Below are 17,212 nucleotides of genomic sequence, written 5' to 3'. Positions count from 1 at the left end.
ACGGAACCCTAGAGCACCTCAGGAAGCATGGAACTCTAGAGCACACAAGGAAGCATGGAACTCTAGAGCACTCCAGGAAGCATGGAACCCTAGAGCACTCCAGGAAGCATGGAACCCTAGAGCACTCCAGGAACCATGGAACGCTAGAGCACTCCAGGAAGCATGGAACCCTAGAGCACTCCAGGAAGCATGGAACGCTAGTGCACTCCTAGAAGAACGGAACCCTAGAGCACCTCAGGAAGCATGGAACTCTAGAGCACACAAGGAAGCATGGAACTCTAGAGCACCTCAGGAAGCATGGAACCCCAGAGCACTCCAGAAAGCATGAAACCCTAGTGCACTCCAGGAAGCATGGAACCCTAGACCACCCCAGCAAAGCATGGAACCCTAATGAACTCCAGGAAGCATGAAACCCTAGAGCACCTCCGGAAGCATGGAACACTAGATCACTGCAGGAAGCATGGAACCCTAGAGCACCCCAGCAAGCATGGAACCCTAGAGCACCCCAGGAAGTATGGAACCCTAGAACCCTCCAGGAAGCATGGAACCCTAGACAACCCCAGCAAAGCATGGAACCCTAATGAACTCCAGGAAGCATGAAACCCTAGAGCACCTCCGGAAGCATGGAACACTAGATCACTGCAGGAAGCATGGAACCCTAGAGCACCCCAGCAAGCATGGAACCCTAGAGCACCCCAGGAAGTATGGAACCCTAGAACCCTCCAGGAAGCATGGAACCCTAGAGCACTCCAGGAAGCATGGAACCCTAGAGCACCCCAGCAAGCATGGAACCCTAGAGCACCCCAGGAAGTATGGAACCCTAGAACCCTCCAGGAAGCATGGAACCCTAGAGCACTCCAGGAAGCATGGAACCCTAGAGCACTCCAACAAGCATGAAACCCTAGAGCACTCCAGGAAGCATGGAACCCTAGACCACCCCAGCAAAGCATGGAACCCTAATGAACTCCAGGAAGCATGAAACCCTAGAGCACCTCCGGAAGCATGGAACACTAGATCACTGCAGGAAGCATGGAACCCTAGAGCACCCCAGCAAGCATGGAACCCTAGAGCACCCCAGGAAGTATGGAACCCTAGAACCCTCCAGGAAGCATGGAACCCTAGAGCAATCCAGGAAGCATGGAACCCTAGAGCACCCCAGCAAGCATGGAACCCTAGAGCACCCCAGGAAGTATGGAACCCTAGAACCCTCCAGGAAGCATGGAACCCTAGAGCACTCCAGGAAGCATGGAACCCTAGAGCACTCCAGGAAGCATGGAACCCTAGAGCACTCCAGGAACCATGGAACGCTAGAGCACTCCAGGAAGCATGGAACCCTAGAGCACTCCAGGAAGCATGGAACGCTAGTGCACTCCAAGAAGAACGGAACCCTAGAGCACCTCAGGAAGCATGGAACTCTAGAGCACACAAGGAAGCATGGAACTCTAGAGCACTCCAGGAAGCATGGAACCCTAGAGCACTCCAGGAAGCATGGAACCCTAGAGCACTCCAGGAACCATGGAACGCTAGAGCACTCCAGGAAGCATGGAACCCTAGAGCACTCCAGGAAGCATGGAACGCTAGTGCACTCCTAGAAGAACGGAACCCTAGAGCACCTCAGGAAGCATGGAACTCTAGAGCACACAAGGAAGCATGGAACTCTAGAGCACCTCAGGAAGCATGGAACCCCAGAGCACTCCAGAAAGCATGAAACCCTAGTGCACTCCAGGAAGCATGGAACCCTAGACCACCCCAGCAAAGCATGGAACCCTAATGAACTCCAGGAAGCATGAAACCCTAGAGCACCTCCGGAAGCATGGAACACTAGATCACTGCAGGAAGCATGGAACCCTAGAGCACCCCAGCAAGCATGGAACCCTAGAGCACCCCAGGAAGTATGGAACCCTAGAACCCTCCAGGAAGCATGGAACCCTAGAGCACTCCAGGAAGCATGGAACCCTAGAGCACTCCAGGAAACATGGAACGCTAGAGCACTCCAGGAAGCATGGAACCCTAGAGTACACCAGGAAGCATGGAACGCTAGTGCACTCCAAGAAGAACGGAACCCTAGAGCACCTCAGGAAGCATGGAACTCTAGAGCACACAAGGAAGCATGGAACTCTAGAGCACCTCAGGAAGCATAGACACCTCTCGAAGCATGGAACCCTAGAGCACTCCAGGAAGCATGGAATGCTAGAGCACTCCAGGAAGCAAGGAACCCTAGAGCACCCCAGGAAGCATGGAACCCTAGAGCCCCCCAGGAAGCATGGAACCCTAGAGCCCCCCAGGAAGCATGGAACCCTAGAGCACTCCAGGAAGCATGGAACCCTAGAGCACTCCAGGAAGCATGGAACCCTAGAGCACTCCAGGAAGCATGGAACCCTAGAGCACTCCAGGAAGCATGGAACCCTAGAGCACTCCAGGAAGCATGGAACGCTAGAGCACTCCAGGAAGCATGGAACCCTAGAGCACTCCAGGAAGCATGGAACCCTAGAGCTGACCAGGACGCATGAATCACTAAAGCGGTCCAGGAAGAATGGAACTGTAGAGATTGAGTAAGCATGGAAACCTAGAGAAGCCCTTGTATCATGGAGCCCTGGAGCAGTTTGGCAGCATGGAATCCTAAAGCAGTCCAAGAAGCACGGAACACTAGAACAGTTCATGAAACATGAAACCCTAGAGACGCCCAGGAAGCATGGAGCGCTACAGCAGTCTAGGAAGCCCGGACCGTAGAGCAGCCCAGGAAGCAAAGAACTGTCAGAAGCAGCCACAACTCTGTGGAACCCTGTAGAACAGCCGTGGCAGAGAGATCTCTCGAGACTATTCAGAGCAGCACAGAACTCTTGTACTGCAGCGTGCAACTCTCTGAGATAGTCAGTTCCACAGGGAAGGGCAAGTCCAGGGGCATGAGGCTTTCTAGTGCAGCTGTGGCATGTAGAACTCTTTAGGGTATTACTGGTAGCAAGCAACTTTGTAGAGTAGCCCAGGCAGCGTGGAACTACATACGCAGTAGCTGTGGCAGCATGGAACTATGAAGAGCTGCCCTGGCAGCGTGGAACTACATACGCAGTAGCTGTGGCAGCATGGAACTATGTAGAGCAGCCTGGGCAGTGTGGAACTGCATATGCAGTAGCGGTGACAACATGGAACTATCTAGAGCTGCCCTGGCAGCGTGGAACTGCATATGCGGTAGCGGTGGCAACATGGAACTATCTAGAGCTGCCCTGGCAGCGTGGAACTGCATACGCAGTAGCTGTAACAGGATGAAACTATGTAGAGCTGCCCTGGCAGCGTGGAACTATGTAAAGCAGCCCTGGCAGCGTGGAACTGCATACGCAGTAGCTGTAGCAGGATGAAACTATGTAGAGCTGCCCTGGCAGCGTGGAACTATGTAGAGCATCCCTGGCAGCGTGGAACTGCATACGCAGTAGCTGTAGCAGGATGGAACTATGTAGAGCTGCCCTGGCAGCGTGGAACTATGTAGAGCTGCCCTGGCAGCGTGGAACTGCATACGCAGTAGCTGTAGCAGGATGAAACTATGTAGAGCTGCCCTGGCAGCGTGGAACTATGTAGAGCAGCCCTGGCAGCGTGGAACTGCATACGCAGTAGCTGTAGCAGGATGGAACTATGTAGAGCTGTCCTGGCAGCGTGGAACTATGTAGAGCAGCCCTGGCAGCGTGGAACTGCATACGCAGTACCTGTGGCAGCATGGAACTATCTAGAGCTGCCCTGGCAGCGTGGAACTGCATATGCAGTAGCGGTGGCAACATGGAACTATCTAGAGCTGCCCTGGCAGCGTGGAACTGCATACGCAGTAGCTGTAGCACAATGGAACTATGTAGAGCAGCCCTGGCAGCGTGGGACCATGTAGAGCAGCCCTGGCAGCGTGGAACTGCATACGCAGTAGCTGTGAAAGCATGGAACTATCTAGAGCTGCCCTGCAGCATTGAACTGCATATGCAACTATCTAAAGCTGCCCTGGCAGCATGGAACTATGTAGAGCAGCTCTGGCAGCGCGGAACGTCATACGCAGTAGCTGTGGCAGCATACAGCAAGAACAGCCTTGGCAGCAAGGAACGCCCAATAGTATGGAACTATCTAGAGCGGCCCTGGCAGAATGAACTCCCAATAGTATGGAACTATCTAGAGCAGCATTGACAGCGTAGAACTATCTAGAGCAGCCTTGGCAGCAAGGAACTCCCAATAGTATGGAACTATCTAGAGCGGCCCTGGCAACAAGGAACTCCCAATAGTATGGAACTATCTAGAGCAGCCCTGACAGCAAGGAACTCCCAATAGTATGGAACTATCTATAGTAGCCCTGGCGGCAAGGAACTCCCAATAGTATGGAACTATCTAGAGCGGCCCTGGCAGAAAGGAACTCCAAATAGTATGGAACTATCTAGAGCAGCCTGGAAGCAATGAACTCCCAATAGTATGGAACTATCTAGAGCAGCCCTGACAGCAAGGAACTCCCAATAGTATGGAAAAATCTAGAGCAGCCCTGGCAGAATGGAACTTCCAATAGTATGGAACTATCTAGAGCAGCATTGACAGCATAGAACTATCTAGAACAGCCTTGGCAGCAAGGAACTCCCAACAGTATGGAACTATCTAGAGCAGCATTGACAGCATAGAACTATCTAGAACAACCCTGGCAGCAAGGAACTATCAAGAGTGGCCCTGGCAGCAAGGAGCTCCCAGTAGTATAGAACTATCTATAGTAGCCCTGGAAGCATAGAAGTATCTAGAACAGGCCTGGCAGAATGGAACTATCTAAAGTAACCCTGGCAGCAAGGAACTCCCAATAGTATGGATCTCTCTTGAGCAGCTCTGGCAGCACAGAACTCCCAACAGTATGGAACTATCTGAGCCGCCCTGGCAGAAAGGAACTCCCAATAGTATGGAACTATCTAGGGCGGCCCTGGCAGCAAGGAGCTCCCAATAGTATGGAACTATCTATAGTAGCCCTGGCAGCAAGGAACTCCCAATAGTATGGAACTATCTATAGTAGCCCTGACAGCAAGGAACTCCCAATAGTATGGAACTCTCTAGAGCGTCCCTGGCAGCGAGGGATTCCCAACAGCATGGAACTATCTAGAGCGGCCCTGGCAGAAAGGAACTTCCAATAGTATGGAACTATCTAGAGCAGCCTGGAAGCAAGGAACTCCCAATAGTATGGAACTATCTATAGTAGCCCTGGCGGCAAGGAACTCCCAATAGTATGGAACTATCTACAGCAGCCCTGACAGCAAGGAACTCCCAATAGTATGGAACTATCTGGAGCAGCCCTGGCATCAAGGAGCTCCCAAAAGTATGGAACTATCTATAGTAGCCCTGGCAGCAAGGAACTCCCAATAGTATGGAACTCTCTAGAGCGTCCCTGGCACGAGGGATTCCCAACAGCATGGAACTATCTAGAGCGGCCCTGGTAGAGAGGAACTCCCAATAGTATGGAACTATCTATAGTAGCCCTGGCAGCAAGGAACTCCCAATAGTATGGAAATATCTAGAGCAGCGCTGGCAGAATGGAACTTCCAATAGTATGGAACTATCTAGAGCAGCATTGACAGCATAGAACTATCTAGAACAAACTTGGCAGCAAGGAACTCCCAACAGTATGAAACTATCTAGAGCAGCATTGACAGCATAGAGCTATCTAGAACAACCCTGGCAGCAAGGAACTATCAAGACTGGCCCTGGCAGCAAGGAGCTCCCAGTAGTATAGAACTATCTATAGTAGCCCTGGAAGCATAGAAGTATCTAGAACAGGCCTGGCAGAATGGAACTATCTAAAGTAACCCTGGCAGCAAGGAACTCTCAATAGTATGGATCTATCTTGAGCAGCTCTGGCAGCACAGAACTCCCAATAGTATGGAACTATCTAGAGCCGCCCTGGTAGAAAGGAACTCCCAATAGTATGGAACTATCTAGGGTGGCCCTGGCAGCAAGGAGCTCCCAATAGTTGGAACTATCTGTAGTAGCCCAGGCAGCAAGGAACTCCCAATAGTGTGGAACTATCTAGAGCAGCCGTGGCAGTGTGGAACTGCATATGCAGTAGCGGTGGCAACATGAAACTATCTAGAGCTGGCCTGGCAGCGTGGAACTGCATACACAGTAGCGGTGGCAACATGGAACTATCTAGAGCTGCCCTGGAAGCGTGGAACTGCATACGCAGTAGCTGTGGCAGGATGGAACGATGTAGAGCAACCCTGGCAGTGTGGAACTGCATACGCAGTAGCTGTGGCAGCATGGAACTATCTAGAGCTGCCCTAGCAGCGGGGAACTGCATACGCAGTAGCTGTGGCACGATGGAACTATGTAGAGCAGCCCTGGCAGTGTGGAACTATGTAGAGCAGCCCTGGCACCGTGGAACTATGTAAAGCAGCCCTGGCAGCGTGGAACTGCATACGCAGTAGCTGTGGCAGCATGGAACTATCTAGAGCTGCCCTGGCAGCATTGAACTGCGTATGCAACTATCTAAAGCTACCCTGGCAGCATGGAACTATGTAGAGCAGCCCTGGCAGCGCGAAACTTCATACGCAGTAGTTGTGGCAGCATACAGCAAGAACAGCCTTGGCAGCAAGGAACGCCCAATAGTATGGAACTATCTAGAGCGGCCCTGGCAGAAAGGAACTCCCAATAGTATGGAACTATCTGGAGCAGCCCTGGTAGTAAGGAGCTCCCAAAAGTATGGAACTATCTATAGTAGCCCTGGCAGCAAGGAACTCCCAATAGTATGGAACTCTCTAGAGCGTCCCTGGCACGAGGGATTCCCAACAGCATGGAACTATCTAGAGCGGCCCTGGTAGAGAGGAACTCCCAATAGTATGGAACTATCTATAGTAGCCCTGGCAGCAAGGAACTCCCAATAGTATGGAAATATCTAGAGCAGCGCTGGCAGAATGGAACTTCCAATAGTATGGAACTATCTAGAGCAGCATTGACAGCATAGAACTATCTAGAACAAACTTGGCAGCAAGGAACTCCCAACAGTATGAAACTATCTAGAGCAGCATTGACAGCATAGAGCTATCTAGAACAACCCTGGCAGCAAGGAACTATCAAGACTGGCCCTGGCAGCAAGGAGCTCCCAGTAGTATAGAACTATCTATAGTAGCCCTGGAAGCATAGAAGTATCTAGAACAGGCCTGGCAGAATGGAACTATCTAAAGTAACCCTGGCAGCAAGGAACTCCCAATAGTATGGATCTATCTTGAGCAGCTCTGGCAGCACAGAACTCCCAATAGTATGGAACTATCTAGAGCCGCCCTGGTAGAAAGGAACTCCCAATAGTATGGAACTATCTAGGGTGGCCCTGGCAGCAAGGAGCTCCCAACAGTATGGAACTATCTGTAGTAGCCCAGGCAGCAAGGAACTCCCAATAGTGTGGAACTATCTAGAGCAGCCGTGGCAGTGTGGAACTGCATATGCAGTAGCGGTGGCAACATGAAACTATCTAGAGCTGCCCTGGCAGCGTGGAACTGCATACACAGTAGCGGTGGCAACATGGAACTATCTAGAGCTGCCCTGGAAGCGTGGAACTGCATACGCAGTAGCTGTGGCAGGATGGAACGATGTAGAGCAATCCTGGCAGTGTGGAACTGCATACGCAGTAGCTGTGGCAGCATGGAACTATCTAGAGCTGCCCTAGCAGCGGGGAACTGCATACGCAGTAGCTGTGGCACGATGGAACTATGTAAAGCAGCCCTGGCAGCGTGGAACTGCATACGCAGTAGCTGTGGCAGCATGGAACTATCTAGAGCTGCCCTGGCAGCATTGAACTGCGTATGCAACTATCTAAAGCTGCCCTGGCAGCATGGAACTATGTAGAGCAGCCCTGGCAGCGCGAAACTTCATACGCAGTAGTTGTGGCAGCATACAGCAAGAACAGCCCTGGCAGAAAGGAACTCCCAATAGTATGGAACTATCTGGAGCAGCCCTGGCAGTAAGGAGCTCCCAAAAGTATGGAACTATCTATAGTAGCCCTGGCAGCAAGGAACTCCCAATAGTATGGAACTCTCTAGAGCGTCCCTGGCAGCGAGGGATTCCCAACATCATGGAACTATCTAGAGCGGCCCTGGCAGAAAGGATCTCCCAATAGTATGGAACTATCTAGAGCATCCCTGGAAGCAAGGAACTCCCAATAGTATGGAACTATCTAGAGCAGCCCTGGCGGCAAGGAACTCCCAATAGTATGGAAATATCTAGAGCAGCCCTGGCAGAAGGAACTTCCAATAGTATGGAACTATCTAGAGCAGCATTGACAGCATAGAACTATCTGGAACAGCCTTGGCAGCAAGGAACTCTCAACAGTATGGAACTATCTAGAGCAGCATTGACCGCATAGAACTATCTAGAACAACCCTGGCAGCAAGGAACTATCAAGAGTGACCCTGGCAGCAAGGAGCTCCCAGTAGTATAGAACTATCTATAGTAGCACTAGATGCATAGAAGTATCTAGAACAGGCCTGGCTGAATGGAACTATCTAATGTAACCTTGGCAGCAAAGAACTCCCAATAGTATGGAATTATCTAGAGCTGCCCTGGCAGAAAGGAGCTCCCAATAGCATGGAACTATCTAGGGCGGCCCTGGCAGCAAGGAGCTCCCAATAGTATGGAACTATCTATAGTAGCTCTGGCAGCAAGGAACTCCCAATAGTATGGAACTATCTAGAGCAGCCCTGGCAGCGTGGAACTGCATACGCAGTAGCAGTGGCAACATGGAACTATCTAGAGCTGCCCTGGCAGCGTGGAACTGCATACGCAGTAGCGGTGGCAACATGGAACTATCTAGACCTGCCCTGGCAGCGTGGAACTGCATACGCATTAGCTGTGGCAGGATGGAACTATGTAGAGAAGCCCTGGCAGCGTGGAACTGCATACGCAGTAGCTGTGGCACGATGGAACTATGTAGAGCAGCCCTGGCAGCGTGGAACTATGTAGAGCAGCCGTGGCAGCGTGGAACTGCATACGCAGTAGCTGTGGCAGCATGGAACAATCTAGAGCTGCCCTGGCAGTATTGAACTGCCTATGCAACTATCTAAAGCTGCCCTGGCAGCATGGAATTATGTAGAGCAGCTCTGGCAGCGCGGAACTTCATTCGCAGTAGCTGTGGCAGCATACAGCAAGAACAGCCTTGGCAGCAAGGAATGCCCAATAGTATGGAACTATCTAGAGCGGCCCTGGCAGAAAGGAGCTCCCAATAGTATGGAACTATCTGGAGCAGCCCTGGCAGCAAGGAGCTCCCAAAAGTATGGAACTATCTATAGTAGCCCTGGCAGCAAGGAACTCTCTAGAGCATCCCTGGCAGCGAGGGATTCCCAATAGTATGGAACTATCTATAGTAGCCCTGGCGGCAAGGAACTCCCAATAGTATGGAACTATCTAGAGCAGCCTGGCAGAATGGAACTATATAAAGTAACCCTGGCAGCAAGGAACTCTCAATAGTATGGATCTATCTTGAGCAGATCTGGCAGCACAGAACTCCCAATAGTATGGAGCTATCTAGAGCCGCCCTCGCAGAAAGGAACTCCCAATAGTATGGAACTATCTAGGGCGGCCCTGGCAGCAAGGAGCTCCCAATAGTATGGAACTATCTATAGTAGCCCTGGCAGCAAGGAACTCCCAATAGTATGGAACTATCAAGAGCAGCATTGACAGCATAGAACTATCTAGAACAGCCTTGCAGCAAGGAACTCCCAATAGTAAGGAACTATCTAGTGCAGCCCTGACAGCAAGGAACTCCCAATAGTATGGAACTCTCTAGAGCGGCCCTGGCAGCAAGGAACTCCCAATAGTAAGGAACATTCTAGAGCAGCCCTGGCAGCAAGGAACTCCCAATAGTATGGAACTATCTAGAGCAGCATTGACAGCATAGAACTATCTAGAACAGCCATGGCAGCAAGGAACTCCCAATAGTATGGAACTATCTAGAGCGGCCCTGGCAGCAAGGGATTCCCAACAGCATGGAACTATTTAGACCAGCATTGACAGCATAGAACTCTCTAGAACAGCCCTGGCAGCAAGGAACTATCAAGAGCAGCCCTGGCAGCAAGGAGCTCCCAATAGTATAGAACTATCTAGAGCAGACCTGACAACAAGGAGCTCCCAATAGTATAGAACTATCTAGAGCAGCCCTGACAACAAGGAGCTCCCAATAGTATAGAACTATCTAGAGCAGCCCTGGCAGCATGGAGCTCCCAATAGTATAAAACTATCTAGAGCAGCCCTGACAACAAGGAGCTCCCAATAGTATGGAACTATCTATAGTAGCCCTGGAAGCAAAGAAGTATCTAGAACAGGCCTGGCAGAATGGAACTATCTAAAGTAACCCTGGCAGCAGGGAACTCTCAATAGTATGGATCTAACTTGAGCAGCTCTGGCAGCAAAGAACTCCCAATAGCAGCCTTGCAATATGAGCATGTGCAGTGCGGGAAGCACACATCATTTCTACCAACCCTCTGTACCGTTCACAGGCATGCACCTTCGCCACACCGTGCAGCTCTACGTTTTCCACTAACTGCAACAAAAACAGAAGTGTTTATTTAAGGTCATGAGATGATACCATGTCACCAAGGACACGGTGCACCAGTCTTCTGCTTTTATAAAATCATTATTTTCAGGAGTACTAGTTCAACTAAAGTCCCCTAGGACTACAACTCCCAGGATGCATACGTTGGAAAATAAAACTCAGAAGTGGGGAGCAGTGTACTTGATGACAAGGTGATATCTGGCAACCTTACTCTCAGTGGTAGCTTTAGGCCTGATCTGAGGAACTGAAGACGACAGCACTTGAAATGCAGCCGCATTTGGGGTCCTTCAGCACGACAACAGGAGGGTGGACAAGTGGCCCATTGAACCCTGATAATTGCTGTATTTTACTAGCCCAACAGCAGTCAAAGGGGGCATCGCCCTTATTTTCAACAGAGCCCGCAGCATCCTTGCTATGCTATTGCATGTAAGTGCAGAGCGGCGAGTACTGGCACTTCAATTTCTTTTAACCCATTGCATGCGTCTGATGGCCCCCGGCCGTCCGACGTCACGGTGGGCGTGTGCGTCGGATGGCCGGGGGCCGTCCGATTTGCGCACACATGGACTTCGCCTGCACAGCGGGGGAATTCCAACCACACCAAAAGTGTTAAAGCTTGAGGCATTATGAAAGGAGCACCGGCCACTGTAGGTAAACGTCCGGCAGACCCGCCGTTTCCACTCCGGTGACATTCTAAGGTGCACCTATATTTATGACTGCCAGGTGACCACCCTCAACATATAAAGTCAATCCTAAAGTGTTTCGTCATTCTCATTAACGGGTCCATCCAGTGAGTGATGTTTCTATAGGTCTCAGAGCCCAAGCCGACATCTTCAAAGGACCATCACGGAATGTATAATCTTTGTGTTCGTTAGCGATGCAGAACTGGAATCAGTCAATCTCATCTCTCTATTGGATGAGCTGTTTGACATAGATTCTGTTGGTTTACTGCCTCAGTCAGGGTAGTCCCCCTCTGTAAGAGGGTCAAAAATATTGTCTATTAACCTTTTTGATGCATCGGACAGCCCCCCTCCGAACGTCACGGTGGGCGTGTGCGTCCAATCTGCGCACGTGTCGGAATCGCCTGCACCCCGGCGGAATGTTCGCCGCGGCGAAGCGGTTAAACGTAAAATAACACTTCAGTTTTCAAAATCGGTTGAAACAGATGTTTTCATAACAGCCTTGAAGAAATATACCTTCCTTTTATTACTCTTTTTGCCTCTTTCCACCCTAACAAATCAATTCCTGCAAATAGCGCACCGAAGAACCCATGGAGAAATGTAGCGCTATCAAACGCTCACAACATATAAGTCCAGCCCACCTTCAGGATAGCCTCCTTACACTAAAAGGCCATAAACAAAGTGCCTGACCCACATAGCAAAAAAAAACACTTATCAAAATGGCGGGTACACATGGCCTACTGACAGCATGTAGCGCCTGAAAACCCTGAAATTCTGAATGTTGCCGGCACTACAGCAATCCTCTAAATGTTTAATAAAAATCTAGCACTCTGCAAGTAGTGAAGGACTCTACCATCAACATGTATCTCTTCGGGAGTATTTTATGGTTCACTTCTTTAGACACTACAACAGGATCGAATACACTTAGGAAGTAAATGTGGGCGTAGTGATACCCATTTCGTTACTTCTGGCTATAGTGAATGTAAGGACATTTTATACACGTGTTCTGAAATTCTGCACTAATCTCAAGCAACAACTGTCTAAATGTAAATGTAAATGTAAATGTCATGGTATTTATAGAGTGCACTGTCACCAGACGGTCACCTTGCGGTGTCGCCTATTCGGCTTCCTGGCGCTGATACTCATACCGCTGTGGAACCCCTCCTGGCTTTCCCTGTGAAGTGTCCACTCCAGGGCCCCCCCAGGGTGAAGCCAGGCATCCTTAGCGCTGTTGGGGCCAGTGTGGAGGCTAAGCAAGCTATTGCCCAGAGTTGCAGCGTGGGGCCCATGATTAGAATAGGCACCGAGGCGAGAATTAACAGGTCCGAGGAAATTGAGCGCGAGACCCCGCCGAGGCGGGAATCGAACCCTGGTCCCATGGCCAGAACTCTGCATCAGGGTCTGCCGCTCTAACCATTGAGCCACACTCCTCCTCCTCCTCCTCCACCTCCTCCACCTCCACCTCCTAAAGCACAGATCTACCTCACATACCAGTTCTTTTCCCCTTCCTGAGAAAGAGATACAATGTTAAGAGCTGTGTAGAATACAAAAATGGAAATAGTACAATAATATGTAGTTTGCAATTGGCTGCAAAATAGTTTATGGGAAGTTAATCTATCGCTCTCAGACACAGAAGTAGTTCTATTTGTGTCACTAGAGTCCAGCTTTCCGGAAATGAACCTCCTTCAGTCTAATAAATAAATAGGCAATTTGTCTCTTTCCTTGTTTACCTTGCAATTTTGCTCACGGAGCTGACTTTCACTTTGTCTGGTGGCCAAAGCCATTGTAATGCCAAAACGGGGAACGGTTACCACAGTAAATTAGAAGTGTCTTTTCACTGTTGCAGCTGTGGTGAGAATAGTGCAGGCAGACTTTGAAATATTGGCCAAAATACCTCCTCTTGTATATTATAAAGATGTTGCAAGTCACCTTGGAGTCCGTGAACATATAGAGAAATGAAACTGAAAGCAAATCCTTTGTAAACTCATGAAACTCTGAGGGGATTTCAAAATCCCTTTAATCAACAGTAGGGAGTGTTTTATTCCTTATAATACTTGGCCACCCCAGCACCCTTTCCACAAACCTCTAAAAATATTGTTGGACTTCACCTTTCAGAAGAAAGTGATAGTAAGGTGTAGATACGAAGAATAGAAGATAAATCTTTAGTGCAAATTTAAACACACCAAAAGTGGTTAGTAAATTCCTGCAAAAATGTTTGAATCAGTTTAATGTAAATCAGATTTTAAAAGGGCTTTAGCTCAATGGAATCACACAGAGTGATTCTTCCTTTCCTGTAATGAACTTTGTGCAAACAATAAACGTTGCCATAATCTCTTCATTATGCTGATCACTGTTCAATTTAGAAAAACAGATTAGAAGAACAAAAATCCAGTTTTCGTTTTCATGGTTTAAAGTGCAGCTGCAGTGATGCTCTGTGACCTACTTTTCACCTGGGCTGCTGGCCGCAGGCATTATGAAGTCACAACTTAACTGTAATAAACTATTAGTGTGAGCAGCTGTCGTATTACAGGAGATTAGACACCTCGCAACTCGACTGTAATAAAGACATGAGAAGCGAGTTGCATACTGGGAATGCAGGCTTCCATGTATTGTAAATATATTGCCGGCTTCTGGAAATGACAAAAAACAGCAAGCACTTCACGTTTACAGGAATATACAGCGCCTCGATGCAAAAACTCGCCTGATTAGCGTTTAGCAACACACAAAGTTGGTTTAACATACAGTCCCAACACCTGATATGCCATTTCCTTCCACGTCACCTTAAGTCCAGGAACTGAGTTCGGTCACTGCCAAGTTTCTTGACACAGAGTTTTCAGAAAAAGTGCTAAAATCACACAGCGCGCATGTGGCTTACCTGCTACGCTGACACGTGAGCAGCAGCCGCACAGAAGGAACAGCACGGCTAGCAGCCTCTGAGTAGCCATTGTGGCAGGTGGCAGAGCGCTTCGAAGACAGCCGAGCTCCAACTCACCACGTCGGTATATCCTCGACAGGAGGATGTGTGCGTCGTTGTGGGCGTGGGTCAAGCCCAGGCTGCTGCAACTGGGAGGAAAGCGCCTTTCCACCTGTTAAAACGTGCAGTCCACGGGGCACCGCGCCTCCTACTGGTGGGAAAGAGGGAAAAGCGCCAACCTGCTTCTGACAGCGGATAAATGTGTGCTTTATGCCCAATGCAACATCGACTCATTGGGGCACAGCGGCCTCTGCTGGCGGAACAGAGGAACATTCACACCTGCTGCTGACCTGAGAGGAATGTATGTGCTTTCAGAGAGGGAAAAACCCAACCTTCTGTGACGAGAAGGAATGCCTGCTTTCCACCTGTAATATGTAACACGTCACCTTCATGTCAGACGTAATTTAAGGACGACTGGAGAATACCTCAAGGGGCTCTGAATGGTGAACTCAGATATCACCCTATAAACTATTATTGTGTTTTGTCTTTTTTATTTTTTTTAATCGCCCTTATGCGCAGTTATTTTTTTCCTGCTATCACCCAATAAACTATTATTTTGTTTTGTCTTTTTTAATTTTTTTAATCGCTCTTATGCCCACTGTTATTTTTCCCCCTTCTATTTAACACACACATATCATGCCAGTTAGTTTCGTGCTATACTGTATTTCCTTTAAAAATGGCATAATTGACATGTAAGATACAATGCAAATCAGCAGGGGTGTCATCGCCCGTATTTTTTAGATTATGCCGTGACGTGTTTCTTCAGAATGTGTTAAAGGCACTCCCTAAATCCACAAATTGTGTGTGCACTCACACCTTCTAAAGACAAGGAGTCAAAACAACAACAAAAAGACATGTGCACATTTATATTTATTTACTCCCTTGCATGGTTGAAAATGTCTTTTTTTTCCTTCAAAGTTTTTTTCAAGTCTACATATGTAAATCTGTAACTGTTTCATGTGCAATTTTGTGACAGACTCAGGTTTCCACAGGAACAGTTTTGGGAATTCTGAATTACAAGCGTGCGCAGGTAGTTGGCGCACAGAGTTGTAGATAGTGTGCAAGTGAACACATGAAAATGCCCTCATATTACTGGAGTGCACTTTCTTCCACAAGGAAACTATTTTTCCCCTTAAGAAACTCCTTTCCTTACACTCCACCAATGTTGAGTCTTTTCCTCGCCCCATTACCCCACTCTGGAAATTGATTTACTCCTACCCTTGACTTGACAAGAGCAAACGTCTGACTCTTTTCAGCGTGGGAATGAATTTGTGGAGAAGTTATCTATGTTTACATCTCTATAAGAATGTAAATTTACCTTTTAAGAATTTAAAAAGTACATTTACATCCATAAGTCAGGTTGAACACGCATGTGCAAATCAATTTTGTAAATGAAGCCGAATGTATTTTGCTGCTGTCTTGAAGAAGACCAGACTATGAACTGCAATAAACTCCCCCCCCCCCCAAAGTCACAGCTCAACTAATGCTTTGTGATGATTATTGGTCATTTATATGTGATTTAAGATAACTTTCTCTCAGACCTTTGTATGGTTGCCTTGATTTTCAAAAGGACTGCAGCATATAAGAATACTCCTATAATTGTATATTTTTTTTACAGATGGGATAATTATTGACCCTTGCTGTTTGCTGCTTGTTGCTGCTTTTTAGCGGACTCTGTTGGACCCCTGTCAGCCCTTCACGACTTGCGGAACCCGCTTCGCGGGTCCCGCTGCGCCCCAGAGACCGAGGGTAAATCATTTAACATCTGCGTGGGAGGACCAGGGCTGCGAGCGTGCGGGGCAGGACTTCCAATCCCAGAAGCCCCTGCACACCGCGCCTCTGACCAGCTGGCCGCTCTCCCTGGCCACCACCACGCCCCGCCTTCATCCTTAAAGGGCGGTAATTGACCTTCCGACGTGGGAGACCCTTGCTGTTTGCTGCTTGTTGCTGCTTTTTAGCGGACTCTGTTGGACCCCTGTCAGCCCTTCACGACTTGCGGAACCCGCTTCGCGGGTCCCGCTGCGCCCCAGAGACCGAGGGTAAATCATTTAACATCTGCGTGGGAGGACCAGGGCTGCGAGCGTGCGGGGCAGGACTTCCAATCCCAGAAGCCCCTGCACACCGCGCCTCTGACCAGCTGGCCGCTCTCCCTGGCCACCACCACGCCCCGCCTTCATCCTTAAAGGGCGGTAATTGACCTTCCGACGTGGGAGACCCTTGCTGTTTGCTGCTTGTTGCTGCTTTTTAGCGGACTCTGTTGGACCCCTGTCAGCCCTTCACGACTTGCGGAACCCGCTTTGCGGTCCCGCTGCGCCCCAGAGACCGAGGGTAAATCATTTAACATCTGCGTGGGAGGACCAGGGCTGCGAGCGTGCGGGGCAGGACTTCCAATCCCAGAAGCCCCTGCACACCGCGCCTCTGACCAGCTGGCCGCTCTCCCTGGCCACCACCACGCCCCGCCTTCATCCTTAAAGGGCGGTAATTGACCTTCCGACGTGGGAGACCCTTGCTGTTTGCTGCTTGTTGCTGCTTTTTAGCGGACTCTGTTGGACCCCTGTCAGCCCTTCACGACTTGCGGAACCCGCTTCGCGGGTCCCGCTGCGCCCCAGAGACCGAGGGTAAATCATTTAACATCTGCGTGGGAGGACCAGGGCTGCGAGCGTGCGGGGCAGGACTTCCAATCCCAGAAGCCCCTGCACACCGCGCCTCTGACCAGCTGGCCGCTCTCCCTGGCCACCACCACGCCCCGCCTTCATCCTTAAAGGGCGGTAATTGACCTTCCGACGTGGGAGACCCTTGCTGTTTGCTGCTTGTTGCTGCTTTTTAGCGGACTCTGTTGGACCCCTGTCAGCCCTTCACGACTTGCGGAACCCGCTTCGCGGGTCCCGCTGCGCCCCAGAGACCGAGGGTAAATCATTTAACATCTGCGTGGGAGGACCAGGGCTGCGAGCGTGCGGGGCAGGACTTCCAATCCCAGAAGCCCCTGCACACCGCGCCTCTGACCAGCTGGCCGCTCTCCCTGGCCACCAC

At 49.8% G+C, this 17,212-nt stretch overlaps 1 protein-coding gene across 1 annotated transcript in view; it reads right to left on the bottom strand.

Annotated features, from left to right (window-relative positions):
• Positions 1-14,249, bottom strand: part of CIST1 (colon, intestine and stomach enriched 1) — a 100,155-nt gene extending 85,906 nt beyond the window's left edge. The window contains exon 1 of the mRNA XM_078668401.1: positions 14,084-14,249. Within this exon, the coding sequence (XP_078524527.1) occupies positions 14,084-14,153 (70 nt within the window). The 5' untranslated portion in view covers positions 14,154-14,249. The remainder of the gene's footprint in view (positions 1-14,083) is intronic.
• Between the last annotated feature and the right edge of the window lie 2,963 nt (positions 14,250-17,212).

The sequence above is a fragment of the Lissotriton helveticus genome, chromosome 12 (genome assembly GCF_964261635.1).
Source record: "Lissotriton helveticus chromosome 12, aLisHel1.1, whole genome shotgun sequence".
In the NCBI taxonomy this organism is placed as follows: Eukaryota; Metazoa; Chordata; class Amphibia; order Caudata; family Salamandridae; genus Lissotriton; species Lissotriton helveticus.
Note: the sequence above shows the minus strand (reverse complement) of the source record. Positions and strands in the feature narration are given on the sequence as shown.